The sequence below is a fragment of the Artemia franciscana genome, chromosome 13 (assembly GCF_032884065.1).
Source record: "Artemia franciscana chromosome 13, ASM3288406v1, whole genome shotgun sequence".
NCBI classification, from domain to species: Eukaryota; Metazoa; Arthropoda; class Branchiopoda; order Anostraca; family Artemiidae; genus Artemia; species Artemia franciscana.
In genome coordinates this window covers 4,986,021-5,003,402 of record NC_088875.1, presented here as the reverse complement: position 1 = coordinate 5,003,402, position 17,382 = coordinate 4,986,021, and the positions used below count along the sequence as shown (strand labels likewise).

Genomic DNA, 17,382 nt, shown 5'->3' with positions numbered 1-17,382 from the left:
CCATAACCAAATATAATCAAATAAAATCAATAAAGTAAATTAAAAAAAAAATTCAGATAGTCTTGGGCAATATTTGGCTTATTATGAGGGAAGCAAGAATGCTAATGAGTCAAATATGGCCCTAGATTATCTAGAAAAGTCTTTTTAATTAATTTTATTGGGAATTATGAACCAAATTTTAATGAGATGCCAGACAGAATATACAGTCGACTCTCGCTAACTCGAAGTTCACGGGACTTTCAAAACGAATAAACTTAGACACCACAATTTTTCTTAAGTATTATGATAAAAGAAAAACACTAGCGAACAGAATTACCAAAAAAGAAAAGAATTACCTAAACGCACAGAAATTACCACAAGAAGGAGAAACTAACACTGCATAAACCTAATATAATCAAATAAAATCAATAAAGTAAATTAAAAAAAAAATTCAGATAGTCTTGGGCAATATTTGGCTTATTATGAGGGAAGCAAGAATGCTAATGAGTCAAATATGGCCCTAGATTATCTAGAAAAGTCTTTTTAATTAATTTTATTGGGAATTATGAACCAAATTTTAATGAGATGCCAGACAGAATATACAGTCGACTCTCGCTAACTCGAAGTTCACGGGACTTTCAAAACGAATAAACTTAGACACCACAATTTTTCTTAAGTATTATGATAAAAGAAAAACACTAGCGAACAGAATTACCAAAAAAGAAAAGAATTACCTAAACGCACAGAAATTACCACAAGAAGGAGAAACTAACACTGCATAAACCTTCTAAAGGCCACAGTGTTATTTATGCTTTACCGGAAATCATATTTTGGAAAATTTTATTTGTCAAAACATCTGCAAAAATGAGAGAATCTACATAATTACCAAGGCTCCTATAAAGAACTAATGAAATTAGATTAATTGTTAATTAGTTGTAGATTATTTGATTGACTGTTTAATGTACAATGATATTCATTCTTGGTAGTCTCAGTAATTTCGGATTTATTAACGTTATAAAAGAGAAAAATGTTTGTAAATGTTTGTTCTGGCCTTTTAAAAGGTTAGGGGACGTTGTTTCTTTTTCTGTTCGCGGTAGTTTCTCTTCATTTTAGGTTCAACTAGACTATCCATTGTAATTTTGTTTATTTTTAGTCTCGTCTATTTGTTGATAGTAATTTTTGTTCATTTTAAGTTTGGATTGTTATTTGAATTTGTTATTTGATTATTATTGAATTAATTACAAAATTGAAATGAATTTCTTATTATTTGAATTTATTTTGAATTTATTTCTGCTCGACTTCGGTTTAGTGTAGTTCTTTACTCTTCTTAAAAAAAAATATTTGCGAAAATTTTTTAAAGTTAATTTTTGCTTGTTTTGGACAAACTTTTTCATTGACTAATCAAAGGAATATGTTTGATGTTTTGTCCGTTTTTCTCCTTAAAAACTGGGATTTTGGTTTGCTATTTATAATTTGCTGGATGGGGTGGGTTTGCTATGGGGGATGGGGGGTTTGCTATTTATAATTTGGAAGGAGTTTAGCAACAAGTATAAACACTAATTTTTACTATAGAATTATGGTTGGATGGGAAGGGAAGATATTATTTAAATAAACGATTTGAAAATCAGTTTAATTTTTGGCCTTCTATATGGCTGAACCCATTCTTACCCCATCCCGTGACTACCTTGAATTCAGACGAATATTTGTAGACCATTTTATTACAGCAATCTTATCGTACTATTTTTTTTAATTGCTCGTTTGTTAAAATAAATGCATTTTATCTTATTGATTAAAATATTTCTGATTTGCTGTTTAAAATTAAAAATACAAACAGGCCGTCAAGAATCAATGCACCCACATTTGTTTCTGGTCGGACCAAGGCAAAATTAAAAATCTACTCTATCATCCTGTCCAAGATTCCCTCAAAGCTTCAGCTGGGTTCCTTAAGTCGTTAATTTATATCCTTAGCCGTACTTGAAACATTGTATATGCGTCCTTTCGACCAACTGGATGCACATAATGTCATTCGATGTAGTTCAAAACCCCCCCTCAATATTCCCTAAAATTTTCAACTTTATGCCCTTGACCTTTCCTGAGACAATTCATGTACGTCATTTTAACAACCTAAATGCACATAACGTCTTCTGATATAGTTTTAAGAGCCCTCTCAACTTTCCCTGAAAGTTTCAGCTTAACACCTTAAACTGTTCCCGAGATATTACAGACCTGCCATTTTGAAATCAGATGCACTTAGCCTTGATTTATTTCTATATCCACCCAAAATCCTGTGGGAATTTAAACTCAATATCCCTAGCCGTTCCTGAGATATTGCAGATGCCTCGTTTGACAACTTTAATGTCCACAGTGTAAACATGATTTAGTTTAACGTTTTCTGAAAGTTTCAATTTAATATCATTAGCCATTCGTGAGGTATTGCAGATATGCCCATTGACAACATGATTGAACATAGTGTATTTTGGTGTAGTTCTATATGCCCTGGAAATATCAACTCAGTACCCTGAAAAAGCGTTTGAGATGTTGCACACAAGTTGTTTTGACATAGTTTTTTTTTATGTAGTTGAATATGGCCTGGAACTGTCAACTCCATATATCCTTACCTGATTCTGAGATATTTGCAGATACATCGTTTTGACAACATAGATGTTCTTAGTGTCTTTTAGTTTGGTTCTCCATGTCCCTCAATATTTTCTGAAAGGTTTAACTTAATATCCCTAACCGTTACCTTGATATTGTATATACGCCCTTTTGACAACCTGGATGCACATATTGTCTTTTGGTTTTCTTCAACACCCTCCTAAACTTAGTTGTAAAGTTCAACTTAATAGCCTGAGCTATTCTTGATATATTGCAGATTCACGGTTTTGATAGCCTTGATGCAAATAATGTCTTTTGAATTAGTTCATCATTACCCTCAACACTCCCTGAAAGTTCTAACTTAATACCTTTAGCCGTTCCTGAGATATTATTAAATAAAAAAAAACAAGTTTTTCAACGGAAAGTAAGGAGCGTCATTAAAACTTAAAACGAACAGAAATTACTTCGTATATGAAAGGGACTGCTTCCTCATCAACGCCCCGCTCTTCACGCTAAAGTTTGGCTCTTTCTCTTGAATCTACTTTTTAAAACAGTAAAAAACTTTAGCGTAAAGAGCGGGGCGTTGATGAGGAAGCAGCCCCTTTCATATACGAAGTAATTTCTGTTTGTTTTAAGTTTTAATGTCGCTCCTTACTTTCCGTTAAAAAAACTTGTTTTTTTATTTAATTTCTGAACGTTTTTGAAGCATTGCATGTTTTGATTTTGGCTCTCCGTAGACGAATAATTAAAACGAAATTTACATATTTATTTTTTTGACTAATTGGCTTTTTCATAGTTTTGATCGGATGATTTTGAGAAAAAAAGGAGTGTGGGAGGAGGCCTAATTGCCCTCCGATTTTCTGGTTACTTAAAAAGGCAACTAGAACTTTTAATTTTTTACGAATGTTTTTATTAGTAAAAGATGTACATAACTTACAAATTAGCTTACGTAACGAACTTCTGTATTCTCATGTTTTATTACGTATATGAAGGGGTTCACCCCCCGTCAGTACCTCGCTCTTTACACTAAAGCTTAAATTTTGTCCCAATTTCTTAAGAATGACCCCTGAATCACAAAAGCCGTAGAATAAATAGTTGAAATAACTAAAAATGCTTTAGCGTAAAAAGCGAGGTATTAGGAGGAGGTGAGCCCATCATATGCGTAATAATTTCTGTTTGTTTTAAGTATTAATGCTTCTCCTTACTTTCAGTTGAAAACAACTTTTTCATATTTTTTTTTTCATTGTTTTTTTTAAATAATGCTAGAAAATCCTGCACTCCCTTCATGAAACTTTTCTTCCCCCATGACAAATTCCTCCAAGGAAAGTTCCCCCAACATATTCCCCTCTTCTCAACCCCCCTCCAACCTAAAAATCCCCCAGAAAACGTCTGTGCACTTCCAAATAACCATTACTATATGTAAGCACTGGTCAAAGTTTGTAACTTGTGGGCCCTCCCATGGGGACTGTGGTGTAGTAAGTCGTCCCCAAAGACATAGTTATAAGGTTTTTTGACTACGCTGAATAAAATGGTTATCTCAGAATTTTGAATCGGTGACTTTGGGAAAATAATTAGCTTAGGAAGGGGCCTAGGTGCCCTCCAATTTTTTTGGTCACTTAAAAAGGGCACTAGAACTTCTCATTTCCGTTAGAATGAGCCCTCTCGCAAGATTCTAGGACCACTGGGTCGATAGGATCACCCCTGGAAAAAAAAAAAAACAAACAAACAAATAAACACGCATCCGTGATCTGCCTTCTGGCCAAAAATACAAAATTCCACATTTTGGTAGATAGGGTTCTCTGATACGCTGAATCTGATGGTGTGATTTTCGTTAAGATTCTATGACTTTTACGGTTTGTTTCCCTCTACTAACTAAAATAAGGCAAATTTTCTCAGGCTCGTAACTTTTCATGGATGAAACATATATATTTAAAATCAGCATTAAAATGCGATTCTTTTCATGTAGCTGTTGGTATCAAAATTCCATTTTTTAGAGTTTTGGTTACTATTGAGCCGGGTCGCTCCTTACTACAGTTCGTTACCACGAACTGTTTGATAGACTTACCCTTTTGACAACTTGCATGCATAGAGTGTGTTTTGATTTAGTTTCAACATTCCCTGAAAGTTTCACCTTAATATCCTTAGCCTTTTCGGACGCCCAGGATCAAAGATGCCCCTTTCCTTATATTACATATATGCAATCTAATGGTAGCTTGAATAACTTACAGCCCTTGCCTCAAGGCCTGTGGGGAGGGGGAGGGTTCTGTCATATCTGGTGGCATACATATTGGATATTTCAACTATTTTGAACCAAGTGAATGTCTGAAAATCTCGATTATGTGTCTTTTAGAGTTAATGGTGGCTATGAATACGTGGGAGGGGGTGGCTTTACCTCCAATCATTTTTGATTCTTGAAAATAGCACTAGAAATTTCAATTTACAGTAGAATGAGCTCCATCTGAAGTTTCTAGAAACAGAAGTTTCCATATTACGTGGAAATTGAATCGAAGCCATATCACTGGTTATTTAGGCACTGCTATCAGGAAAATCACACTGTTATGTAGCCTTACAGAGAAACAATGTATTACTTCTCAATAGTAGCATCAGTGTATTATTGTTTACTTTTTAATTCTAGTCATATATATCACAGTAAGCGTCAATATTTCGAGAATCGAACTCGCGCCTTTTTCCATATATGTTAATTTCTGCAACCGCAAGTTAATATCATTAACCAGAATTCATCCAGTCAGTCTTAGTATTACAACATGGAAAATTTATAATATTTTTTTTTTGTACATATTGCATCCTGGGGTCCCAGGATGCAATATTTTTGCATCCTGGGACCCCAAAATGCGGAAGCTCCAGTTTTTAAAATCTCGTTGAAACGCCAAGAATAACTAAAATTAATTCCCAGGAAACGGGCCTTGAGTGAGGTAAGGTAATATACCCTACATGAGCAGGCAAAAACGTGGCTTTACTATTCAATGAAGATAGTTTAGCTTGGAACCTACTAAAACCTTAGAAGTATGTACCATTGCACAGTGCATACATGAGAATTTTTAGAAAATCTATAATTTCAATATAAACATATTGCACATTGCATGCAAAGAGAAATCTGTATCACTTCACGGTTTATTTTCGGAAAAATAGTGAAGCATGTCCCTTTTTTGGCACAACAATAGATAGATAGATCTGTGAATTTTAAAGCCAAGTATACAGTACAATAACATAAATGAAAGACACAAATAACATAAATTTTGATCAACGATCATCATTTCACACTTAAATGAAATACTGAATTAACTAATACTAGTACTTAATACTTGAAAAAAAGGTCACTGAAAAGAACACTCTCGGAAAAATACATAAATAAAACTCGGAAAAACATAAATAAAACATTTACTTTATATTGAGATTTTTTTTTATCTCAGTATATTTTATCTCAATATTGCAATATGACATTGTCTATGAGCCGAAATATGAGGCCCAAAAAATGATCTTTCTATAAAAGAATTTGATGCATAAACTTGCACATTGTATATAGGAGACTGGCAAAACTTTTTTGTTCAAACAATTTTCAAGTATACAGGCCTTGGCCCATAGGAACTCAATATATGATCCCTTGACATTTTCAGGCTGGCGAAGAAAAATTTCGAGCTAGAAATGCTTTGACAGAAAATACACTATCTATGATAGGCATAGACAAACAATATCTTGACAAAGAACCCCTAGACAAATCGAAATTTTTGGGACCATTGAGATGGGGCTCATGCTATTGAGCACAAATTTAAGGGCCATTGTCATGATAATAGAGATCCGTCCGGTAAATAGTAAGAAAAGAAGAAATATCTGGACAGAGGAACAAAAATATGATCAATTATTATTTTTTTCTGTTTATATTTTTTCTTATTCTTTCTAGATTATTTTTTTTATTATGGTCTGCTACACGAATTACGTTTTGAATGTTTGGACGATAATCAAATTTGGAAGTCTATCTAGATACTATAATATTTTTTTTCACAAGACCTTTTACGGGCTACATTATTGCTAAATGTATCTTCTTGCCAAATAAATTAAAATAAAGCCCAAAATAAACAAATAAAAAACACAGTAAACACAAATGATACACGAAGATTAAGAATTCAAACGTAGTTAAAAACAAAATGTTGTCACATTGTCCATAATTTGCCATAAAGTTGCCATAATTTCTGGTTTTTCTCGTCTGTACTGGAGCAATTTTAACAGAATTCAGAATCCATCAAAAAGTGATATCAGATGTGAATATAAATGACAACAGTAAATAATTTCTTAGGCCACACTACATATAGATTTATAGACAATAAAAGAGAAAAAAGGCTAAAATTTAAATAAACGTTCCTCCGTTTTGCTTTAATTGTATCCGTTTTTTCTCTTTTAAATTCTGTCAATGATAACAGAATTCAGCAAATAATGGTTATTTGGCGTTGCTTGACTCAAACATAAAAGTATTTGTTTTTCGCCAAAATTAGTTGAATTACAAAATGATGTCAAGATTTGACAAAAAGTAACAGTTGTTAATTTAAGGTTTTAAGAGAAATTGAATTTGTTTCCTATCAAACGGGAAATGGGAATATCAGGTTGGAATTGGTAGTGTTGAACGGGAGTCTACAGGTAAAAATTGTTCAGTTTTCTATAAATTATTCAGTATTAACAATTACTTTCTGAAATTGTAAACAAATAAAGCAATTGTTTCACATTTAGGTTTGTAATAAAAAATAAATTTCTTTCTTTTACGCATTAGGTTGGTGGTATTAAACAAATAAATAGTATAAGTTGTGTTTGAATAAGAAAATTGAAAACGAGACATCCCTTGACATACTCAAAAAGTTGAAGGTTGAAATTCACTTATATAATACTTTCTGTATCGTACTAAAGATCAAATACACGCAAGTTTGTTTATCTAATATTGGTTCTATGAAAATCTAAAACACCCAAGTTTTTGGATCGCTAACTTAAAAGGATCAATTGTATATTAACATTTACATTTAAATTGTATTTTAACATTTTAGATCTTATGAAAAAAAAACATTTTAGACACTCCTACAATCCCTACAAAATAAAACCCTACAGAAGTTGTAGTATTATACATTTTGTACTTTTGAATTTGTAGTTTACTCTATAACAATATGTGGAAAAATTAAATAATTGTTTCAGTTGGTAGATGCTTATGTAAATGACCTATCATGTTATGAAAACAATATGCTTTCAAATTATTCGAATTAAAGATATGAACATTTTACTAAAAGAGGACTAAAATAAGGGCCACCGGAGGGGCTCTCTTTTAAAATATTCTTTCATGAATGCGTATTTTTGTGTTTTAGCGAAATAAAATTATTGTTAATTTTTAATTTAGCCATTTTATCCGAAGAATAGAAATAACGCCGCCTTCTCGTCTTTCCCAACTCAGTAGAAAGGATATGACTGGTCACGATCCTGGCCCTTGTGGCAATTTTGCGCGTCAGTATGCATGTATGTGTGACTACCTGGGACAAACCTATAGAGAAGAAGTTGCTTGGGTAATGACTTTTTTTTGTAACATTGTTTTTTTTATATCTGATTTTTTCTTGATGAATTATGGTATAGAGGGAGTGATTGGATTAAAATAAACAGTCATAATTTACAACTGGAGCTCTGGTGCCAAGGCCCCGGTAATAAATTTGTATGGTCTTGTGTCGCGTTTGCAGATTGTTATGATTATTGCAAATTGTTATTTGTAAGATCAAAATTTAAACACAAAATTTTCGAAGTAAGTTCTGTGGGTATGAAGTAACCGTTAAACTCATTCATATGGTTTTTTGTTTTTACTTTTATTAAGCCTGTGTGCTATATATTGTGGCTAATGAGCATCATTGAAACGGTGAAGACTTTACTCGTAACAGTAGAATATCCAAGGCAGAGGGTACTTTTCCACAATTAAAGGTTTTTTTTTGAAGAATAGGAAGATAAGTTTGTGAAACAAGATTAGAACAAATAAAAATTGGTTTAGGGGTACATCCTTTAATTAGACAGTGATAATAACATTCACAAAATATACTACATATTCCAATCACATGTACTGTGTACTGTGACCTTCGTTAGCATAAATAAATTTACCTACAAGATTAGAATGTTGGAAGCTATAGTGATGACAGTGGTCACGACTGACGAAGGATGATTTATTAGATATTTTCCAGAGAAATTTTCAGTAGATTGCTTTGGGTACTTTTTGACTGACCGTATTTCGAACAGTAGGCTGCCCGAAAAATATAGTTATGTACTGCTTTCTAGGGCTATAATTGGAGAAAGTTTAAGGTGACTAGGACATGCTCTACCAATGAAGGATGACTGATTGCCAAAGATTGTCATTTTTGGCTAACCATCTAGGGCCAAATAGAAAACAGGTCATCCCTGAATTGGGTGAAAGAAATCCGTAAGGAACGATTTAAGGTGGATGGATATTGAGAGTCCGGTGTTGGGTTGGCCTCAGGTAGCTTGAGGTTGTAGTGAGTTGTTAGTTGTAGTGGTAGTAAGCTGTAATTCTTAGTGTACAGTTGATTTGTGGGTATAGAATGTTGCTATTCATGGCTTTAAACGTCTAAAATATAGGCTTCAGGATAGAAAATTCTAGTAACAATAAAATCATTTAATTTAATAAATAAATTTAAGAAAAATTAGGATTAACGCTATTATTTCTCAAGAACTTCTGATCGATCAATCAATCAATCAATTTATTTAAAAAAACAAAGCAACGGCCTTACTTCGAAATCAGGCCATTTTGCTTAAACTGAATGTAAAGAATTTGCAAAACTTCAATAATGCAAAATCAAAACTTCAAATAAAAGAAGTCACAGAAGGAATTATATTTTTGATACACGGTCGGTTAAAGGAATACCCAGAACTGTCCATAGATGTTTCCGCTGGAAAACATATTATAAGCATTCTTCAACTTCTCGAAGCATTCACGTTTCAGAGCCATGCTTGACCGCTGTCATTATTGCAGCTTCCAGTATTATAATCTTAGCTCGTAGACTTGTCTTCCTATTCTTGCCAGCTTTTTTCAATTTCCTTCGACGTTTTCGCTGGAAAACATATTATATGTATTCTTCAACCTTTCGAAGCATCCACGTTTCAGAGTCATACATGGCCGCCGTCATTACTGCAGGTTCCAGTATTATAATCTTAGCTCGTAGACTTGTCTTCCTATTTTTGCTAACTTTTTTCAACTTTCTTCGACGTTTCTGCTGGAAAACATATTATAAGTGTTTTTCAGCCTTTCGAAGCATCCACGTTTCAGAGTCATACATGGCCGCCGTCATTACTGCAGCTTCCAGTATTATAATTTGGAAAACATATTATAAGTGTTCTTCAACCTTTCGAAGCATCCACGTTTCAGAGTCATACATGACCGCCAGCTTCCAGTTTTTTAATTTTAGCTCGTAGACTTGTCTTCCTATTCTTGCTAACTTTTTTTAATTTCCTTCGACGTTTCCGCTAGAAAACATATTATATGTGTTCTTCAACCTTTCGAAGCATCCACGTTTCAGAGTCATACATGACCGCCGTCATTGCTGCAGCTTCCAGTATTTAATTTTAGCTCGTTGACTTGTCTTCCTATTTTTGCTAACTTTTTTCAATTTCCTTTGACGTTTCCGCTGGAAAACATATTATAAGTGTTCTTCAACCTTTCGAAGCATCCACGTTTCAGAGTCATTCATGACCGCCAGCTTTCAGCTTTATAATTTTAGCTCGTAGACTTGTCTTGCTATTCTTGCTAACTTTTTTTTAATTTCCTTCGACGTTTCCGCTGGAAAACATATTATATGTGTTCTTCAACCTTTTGAAGCATCCACGTTTCAGAGTCATACATGACCGCCGTCTTTGGTGCAGCTTCCGGTATTATAATCTTAGCTCGTAGACTTGTCTTCCTTAGTTGCTAGCATCTTTCAATTTCCTTCGACGTTTTCTCTGGAAAACATATTATGTGTGTTTTTCAACCTTTCGAAGCATCCACGTTTCAGAGTCATACATGACCGCCGTTATTACTGCAGCTTCCAGTATTATAATCTTAGCTCGTAGACTTGTCTTCCTATTCTTGCAAACTTTTTTCAACTGGGTTTAAACATCCTCTGCCTTGGCAATTCTACTTTTTTTTATTACTTCTGCATTATTCAACTATACTAATAATGTTACGTAGGTGGTTTAGGCCATACATTTGATCAATTTTCTCACTAAGAGACTTGGTCCCCAGGGCCTTATTTTTCTTACCTATCCTCGCTCCCTAAACTCTTGAAACTTCCAATATTCCTTTATTTCCCTCAAAGTCTTATCTGGGAAATTCAAAGTATCTGCTTAATCCAAGTGTAGGAATCTAAGTGTCCTGGCTAAAGGATGTGGTACTGGACTTTATCGTCCCTACTGGCGGTGCTGATCTCCTTTTTTATACCCTTTAGCCCGAAAGTATCCCGGGGGACGGGAGCCAGTCATCCAGTGCTTACTGAGAACCTTCCTTTTTACCTTTTCTGAATTTCCCAAGGTATCAATTTGCAGCTGAGTCGACTCTGGGTAAGCTTATGCAGTCACACCACTGTCCCCCAGTGCTAGATCAAAATTGGTGACACCAGGAATGAAAATACTGTCCTGAAAGACACGGGATTTCAAGTCTAGCGTCCCAACCTATTAGCTAGATCTTGATAGGACAAAGTCAAACAAACTAATCCACATTACTCAGGGTGAGATACAACATTGTTTTTGATTCTCAAGCAGGATTAAGCAAGCACCTGGTTAATTAATTACTTTGCTGTACTTATCTGGTATACCATACAGGATAAGACCTTTGCTAAAGCTCTTCTATCGATAGAATCGAACGCTTGCTCATAATCTACAAAACTGAGGACTAAAGGGTCTGGTTTAGTTGAAGTTTTCCTAAAATCCCTAGGTACTTACTCTTAATAAACAATTATATTCTTAATCGGGAGAATCTTATCTCTAATTTCGCAGCTACTTTATTGAAAATTCATTTACCATGCTATAATCACCTGAAGCCTCCTTATAATAATGTCTCTTAACTCCTCTTTGCAAAATAGATATTCGTTCTTTATTTCTGAATTGTCATTAACTTTTTCTCTCTCTTCAAATCTTGTTTTTACGGTTATTTTAGTATTTTATTTTCTTTATCAGCAGAAAGGGAATTCAGTCTAAGGAATCACTTAAACACTAATAGTATTGACAAACAGTGCCCCTGTATATCAGGTCTTAACCTGCAGCAGGATCAGGCGTTTTTTGCCCAATCTGAAGTTCAGATCTTTCGTAGGAACCTGTTTTACCATAAGCTCTCTAGACTTGCGGCGACTAAGCTTACAGAGTCACACCAATGACCCCCTTCATCAGTCAAAGTGTTTGACAACACCAGGATTCGAATTACAGCCTGGAATTCCAGCCTTCGAATTCCAAAATGGAAAATCCTGCGTCCCATCCATTTAGCTAGAGTGGTTTTGTCTAACTAGAGTGCAAGAATGGTCGTTATCGTTGACGCCTTACTTCAAAAAAGAGTTATGACAATACTACAATTTGTATTTGCTTATTAATATTTAGGAGGTTCTTAGAACGACATTAATTTGGAAATGTTTTGTAAAAATCAAGTTTGTGTTTGTATTTTAACGGATTTGATTTTGTCGTGAGTTTAGGAATATGGCCGGTTTTTATGGCACTTGGTATTAACCAAGTGACATATAGCAATCACAAATTCTGTCGGTCTGTTGGTCTGTCGGTCTGTTGGTCTGTCGGTCTGTTGGTCTGTCGGTCTGTCTGTCGGTCCCGGTTTTGCTACTTTAGGCACTTCCAGGTAAGATAGGACGACGAAATTTGGCAAGCGTATCAGGGACCTGACCAGATTAAATTAGAAATAGTCGTTTTCCCGATTTGACCATCTGGGGGGGGGGCGGTTAATTCGGAAAAAATAGAAAAAATGAAGTATTTTTAACTTATGAGCGGGTGATGGGATCTGAATGAAATTTGATGTTTGGAATGATATTTTGTCTCAGATCTCTTATTTTAAATCCCCACCGGATCTGATGACATTGGGGGGAGTTGGAGGGGGAAACCTAAAATCTTGAAAACACTTAGAGTGGAGGGATCGGGATGAAACTTGATGGAGAAAATAAACACAAGTCCCAGATACATGATTGACATAATCGGAACGGATCCGCTCTCTTCGGGGTAGTTTGGGGGGGGGGGGTAATTCTGAAAAATTAGAAAAAATGAGGTATTTTTAACTTACGAACGGGTGATCGAATCTCAATGAAATTTGATGTTTAGAAGGATATGGTGTCTTAGAGCTCTTATTTTAAATCCCGACCGATTTGGTGACATCGGGGGGGGGGAGTTGGGAGGGGGAAGCCTAAAACTTGGAAAACACTTAGAGTAGAGGGATCGGGATGAAACTTGGTGGGAAAAATAAACACAAGTCCTAGATACATGATTGACATAAACGGAACTCCGCTCTCTTTGGGGTAGTTGGGGGGGGGGGTTATTTCTGAAAAATTAGAAAAAATGAGGTGTTTTTAAATTACGAACGGGTGATCGGATCTCAATGAAATTTGATATTTAGAAGGATATCGTGTCTCAGAGCTCTTATTTTAAACCCGACCGGATCTGGTGACATTGGGGGGAGTTGGCAGGGGGAAACCCAAAACTTGGAAAACACTTTGAGTGGAGGGATTGGGATGAAACTTGGTGGGAAAAATAAGCAGAAGTCCTAGATACATGATTGACATAACCGGAACGGAACCGCTCTCTTTGGGGTAGTTGGGGGAGGGGTTAATTCTGAAAAATTAGAAAAAATGAGGTATTTTTAACTTACGAACGGGTGATCGGATCTCAATGAAATTTGATATTTAGAAGAATATCGTGTCTCAAAGCTCTTATTTTAAATCCTGACCGGATCTGGTGACATTGGGGGAAGTTTGGTGTGGGGGGACCTAAAATTATGGAAAACGCTTAGATTGGAGGGATCGGGATGAAACTTGGTGGGAAAAATAAGCAGAAGTCTTACATACGTGATTTACATAATTGGAAAGGATCCGCTCTATTGAGGGGGGGGGGGTTAATTCTGAAAAATAAGAAAAAATGACATATTTTTAACTTCCGAAGGAGTGATCGGATCTTCATGAAACTTCATATTTAGAAGGACCTCGTAGCTCAGATCTTTTGTTTTAAATCTCAACTGATCAAGCGTAATTGGGGGGGGGGCAGTTGGGGGGACCGGGAAAATACTTAAAGCGGTGAGATCAGGATGAAACTGGATGGGAAGAATAGAAACCTGTCTAAGATACGTGACTGACATAACCGGACCGGATCTGCTCTCTGGTGGAATTGGGGGGGGGGGGGTAATTTTGAAAATTGAGGTATTTGTAACTTACGAAAGGGTGACCAGATCTTAATGAAATTTGATATTTAGAAGGATCTTGTGCTTAAAAGTTCTAATTTTAAATTCCGACCAGATCCTGTGACATTGGGGGGAGTTGGAGGGGGAAACCGGAATTCTTGGAAAACGTGAAAATTGGGGTATTTTTATCTTACGAATAGATGATCGGGTCTTAATGAAATTTGATTTTTAGAAGGAATTCATGTCTCAGAGCTCTTATTTCAAATCCCGACCAGATCTTTTGACATTGGGGGGAGTTGGAGGGGGATATCTTGGAAAAACACTTGGAGTGGAGGAATCGGGATGAAGCTTGGTGTATAGAATAAACAAATGTCCTTGATACGTGATTGACAGAATCGTACTGGATTCGCTCTCTTTCAGGGAGTTGGGGGGAGGGGTTTAGTGATTTCGCGAGTTTGGTGCTTCTGGACGTGCTAGGACGATGAAAATTCTTAGGTGTGTCAGGGAGCTGCACAATTTGTCTTGATAAAGTCGTTTTCCCAGATTCGACCATCTAGGGGGCTAAAGGGAGAGGAAAAAATTAGAAAAAATTAGGTATTTATAACTTACGAGTGGGTGATCGGATCTTAATGAATTTTGATATTTAGAAGGATATCGTGACTCCGAGCTCTAATTTTAAATCCTGACCGGCATTAAGCCTCTTATTTTCCTTTTTAAATCAATCTATTGATTCATAGAATTTTTTTAGAGGTCATACCATATGATCTCTTGGCTCTTAGCTCTTCTCGCCTCGTCACAAGTGCCTTATGAGCTCTTAGCTCTTGTTCTTTTTATTTTTTTTTTATTTGAATATACAATTAAATTTTAAACACTTAGAATGCTGTGTTGTAATTTTTTCAATTACGCTGTTACAAAATATGTTTTTGTTAGATTAATATTTAGGTGGATAGATAAATAGACTAATCTATTGTTTGCCCAGAACATTTTTTTTTCGGTTTGGATATAGTCGAGCAGCTTAGCCGGCCAATAAGAAGGAGCGAGTATTGACCCTCAATTTCTATTTAATTGGCCTTCAGCACAGGTATTACCTTCTATTTATAGCGCTGATCGCAAATATGATTTTTAAAATCATACAACCCATTATTAGCTAAGCTTCTTGGGCTTTGTAATTACTTACGTTTTGTAATTGTTTTTTTTTAGTATTAATAAAATTGATTGATTGATTGATTGAAAATACTGGTTGTAAATCAATATCTGTTTTTGATCTAGGCCTTTTTCAGATAAAAATTTGGGCTATTTAACGGGAAACTATGTAAATTTATACGTCTGTATACAAAGCATTTGGTAAAAAAAAAAAAAAAAAAAAAAAAAAAAAAAAAAAAAAAAAAAAAAAAAAAAAAAAAAAAAAAAAAAAAAAAAAGTTGCAAAGCCTGCTAATGGGAAGTATCGACTACTGCCCTCTTTGCATATTAATTTGTATTGAGCTTATTTTTCCTGCATAAGTGAAAACCTCATTATTGCTTATTTAAAACCTCACTTTGAGGTTTTCACCTTTGAGGTTTCAAAAAGTGAAGGAGCGACCCGACTCAATAGTAGCCGAAACTCTAAAAAACGGAGTTTTGATACCAATAGTTCCATCAAAAGAATCGTATTTTAATGCTGGTTTTAAATATATAAGTTTCATCAAGTTTAGTCATATCCATCACAAGTTACGAGCCTGAGAAAATTTGCCTTATATTAGAAAATAGGGGAAACACCCTCTAAAAGTCATAGAACCCCACTGTAGAAGTTTCAAGCTCCTATCTACAAAAATGTGGATATTGGTATTTTTTGCCAGAAGACCGATCACGGGTGCGTATTTATGTTTTTTTTTTCTTTCTCCCAGGGGTGATCGTATCGACCCAATGGTCCTAGAATGTTGCAAGAGGGCTCATTCTAACGGAAAATAAAAGCTCTAGTGCCCTTTTTAACTGACCAAACAATTGGAGGGCACCCAGGCCCCCTCCCACGCTCATTTTTTTCCCCAATGTCACCGGATAAAAATTCTGAGATAGCTATTTTATTCACCATAGTCGAAAAACCTATTAACTATGTCTTTGGCGACGACTTACTCCACCACAGTCCCCGTGGGAGGGGCTACAAGTTACAAACTTTGACCAGTGTTTACATATTGTAGTGGTTATTGGGAAATTAATTTGAAATGTTTTTCAACTGTAAGGAACAGCGTTAAAACTTAAAACGAACAGAAATTATTACGCATATGAGGGGCTCGCCTCCTCGTAATACCTTGCTCTTTACGCTAAAGTATTTTTAGTAATTTCAACTACTTATTCTACGGCCTTTGTGATTCAGGGGTCATTCTTAAGGAATTGGGACACAATTTAAGCTTTAGTGTAAAAAGCGAGGTATTGACGAGGGGGTGAACTCCCTCATATATGTAATAAAACATACGAATATAGAAGTTCGTTACGGAATTTAATTCTTAAATTACATATATTTTTACTAATGATAACGTTCGTAAAAATTAAAAGTTTTAGTTACCTTTTTAAGCAATCACAAAATTGGAGGGCAATTACGCCTCCTTCCTCGCTTCTTTTTTTCTCAAAATCTTCCGATTAAAACTATGAGAAATCCTTATAGCCAAAATAAATTAATATGCAACTTTGGTTTTAATTATTTATGTTCACTTTTAAAAGACTGGTTGTAAATAGGTACGGTTTTTTTTCAGGACATTGACACCATATATCATGCACATGAATCTAAGGAACTGAACCTGAAAGACTTCGACCATCTAGATGTTAAGTATGTTCTTCTTTAAATATTAGTATTCTTTGTTATTTTATTCTTATTTCATAATGTTACTACTATTTTTTTTTATTTTTTTTAGCTTCAAAAACGTAATCTGATCTATATTGTAATTTGGACATATATTACACACAACAAGACAAGTAAATAACGAACTCCCTTATCATCATTACCCATGGGACCCTTTAAAGTATTTTTACTGAGCGTTATTTATGGTTATAACCTACGATTATGACGTCGTTCATCATCTTGCATACGAAGATGTTTTTGCCAAAAAAAGATTTCATTTGAAACATTATGGTTTTCTTCTTTGTCATCATTGCCCATGGCAGCCCTTAAAGTATTTTACTAAACGTTATTTATGGTTATAACATACGATTATGACGTTGTTTATCATCTTGCACACGAAGACGGTTTTGCCAAAAAGAAGATTTCATTTTAAACACTGTGGTTTTCTCCCTTCAAACAACCCAAAAAACTTCAAACAACCCATAAGTTTCCACAAGGACTTCAATAAGTTTTTAAGCTATTTTAAAGTTTTGTTACGCAATATATTTCATAGCTTTCATTTTCAAGTTATTTTCACGAATCTAGCTAAGCTG

The 17,382-nt window shown here is 34.9% G+C and overlaps 1 protein-coding gene across 1 annotated transcript in view; it reads left to right on the top strand.

Moving 5' to 3' along the window:
* The window catches only part of LOC136035061 (F-actin-uncapping protein LRRC16A-like), a gene marked incomplete in the record, with an annotated part of 202,446 nt that overhangs the window by 31,489 nt on the left and 153,575 nt on the right, over positions 1 to 17,382 (top strand). Inside the window, 1 exon segment of the mRNA XM_065716658.1 lies at positions 7,967 to 8,129. Coding sequence (XP_065572730.1) covers positions 7,967 to 8,129 — 163 coding nt within the window.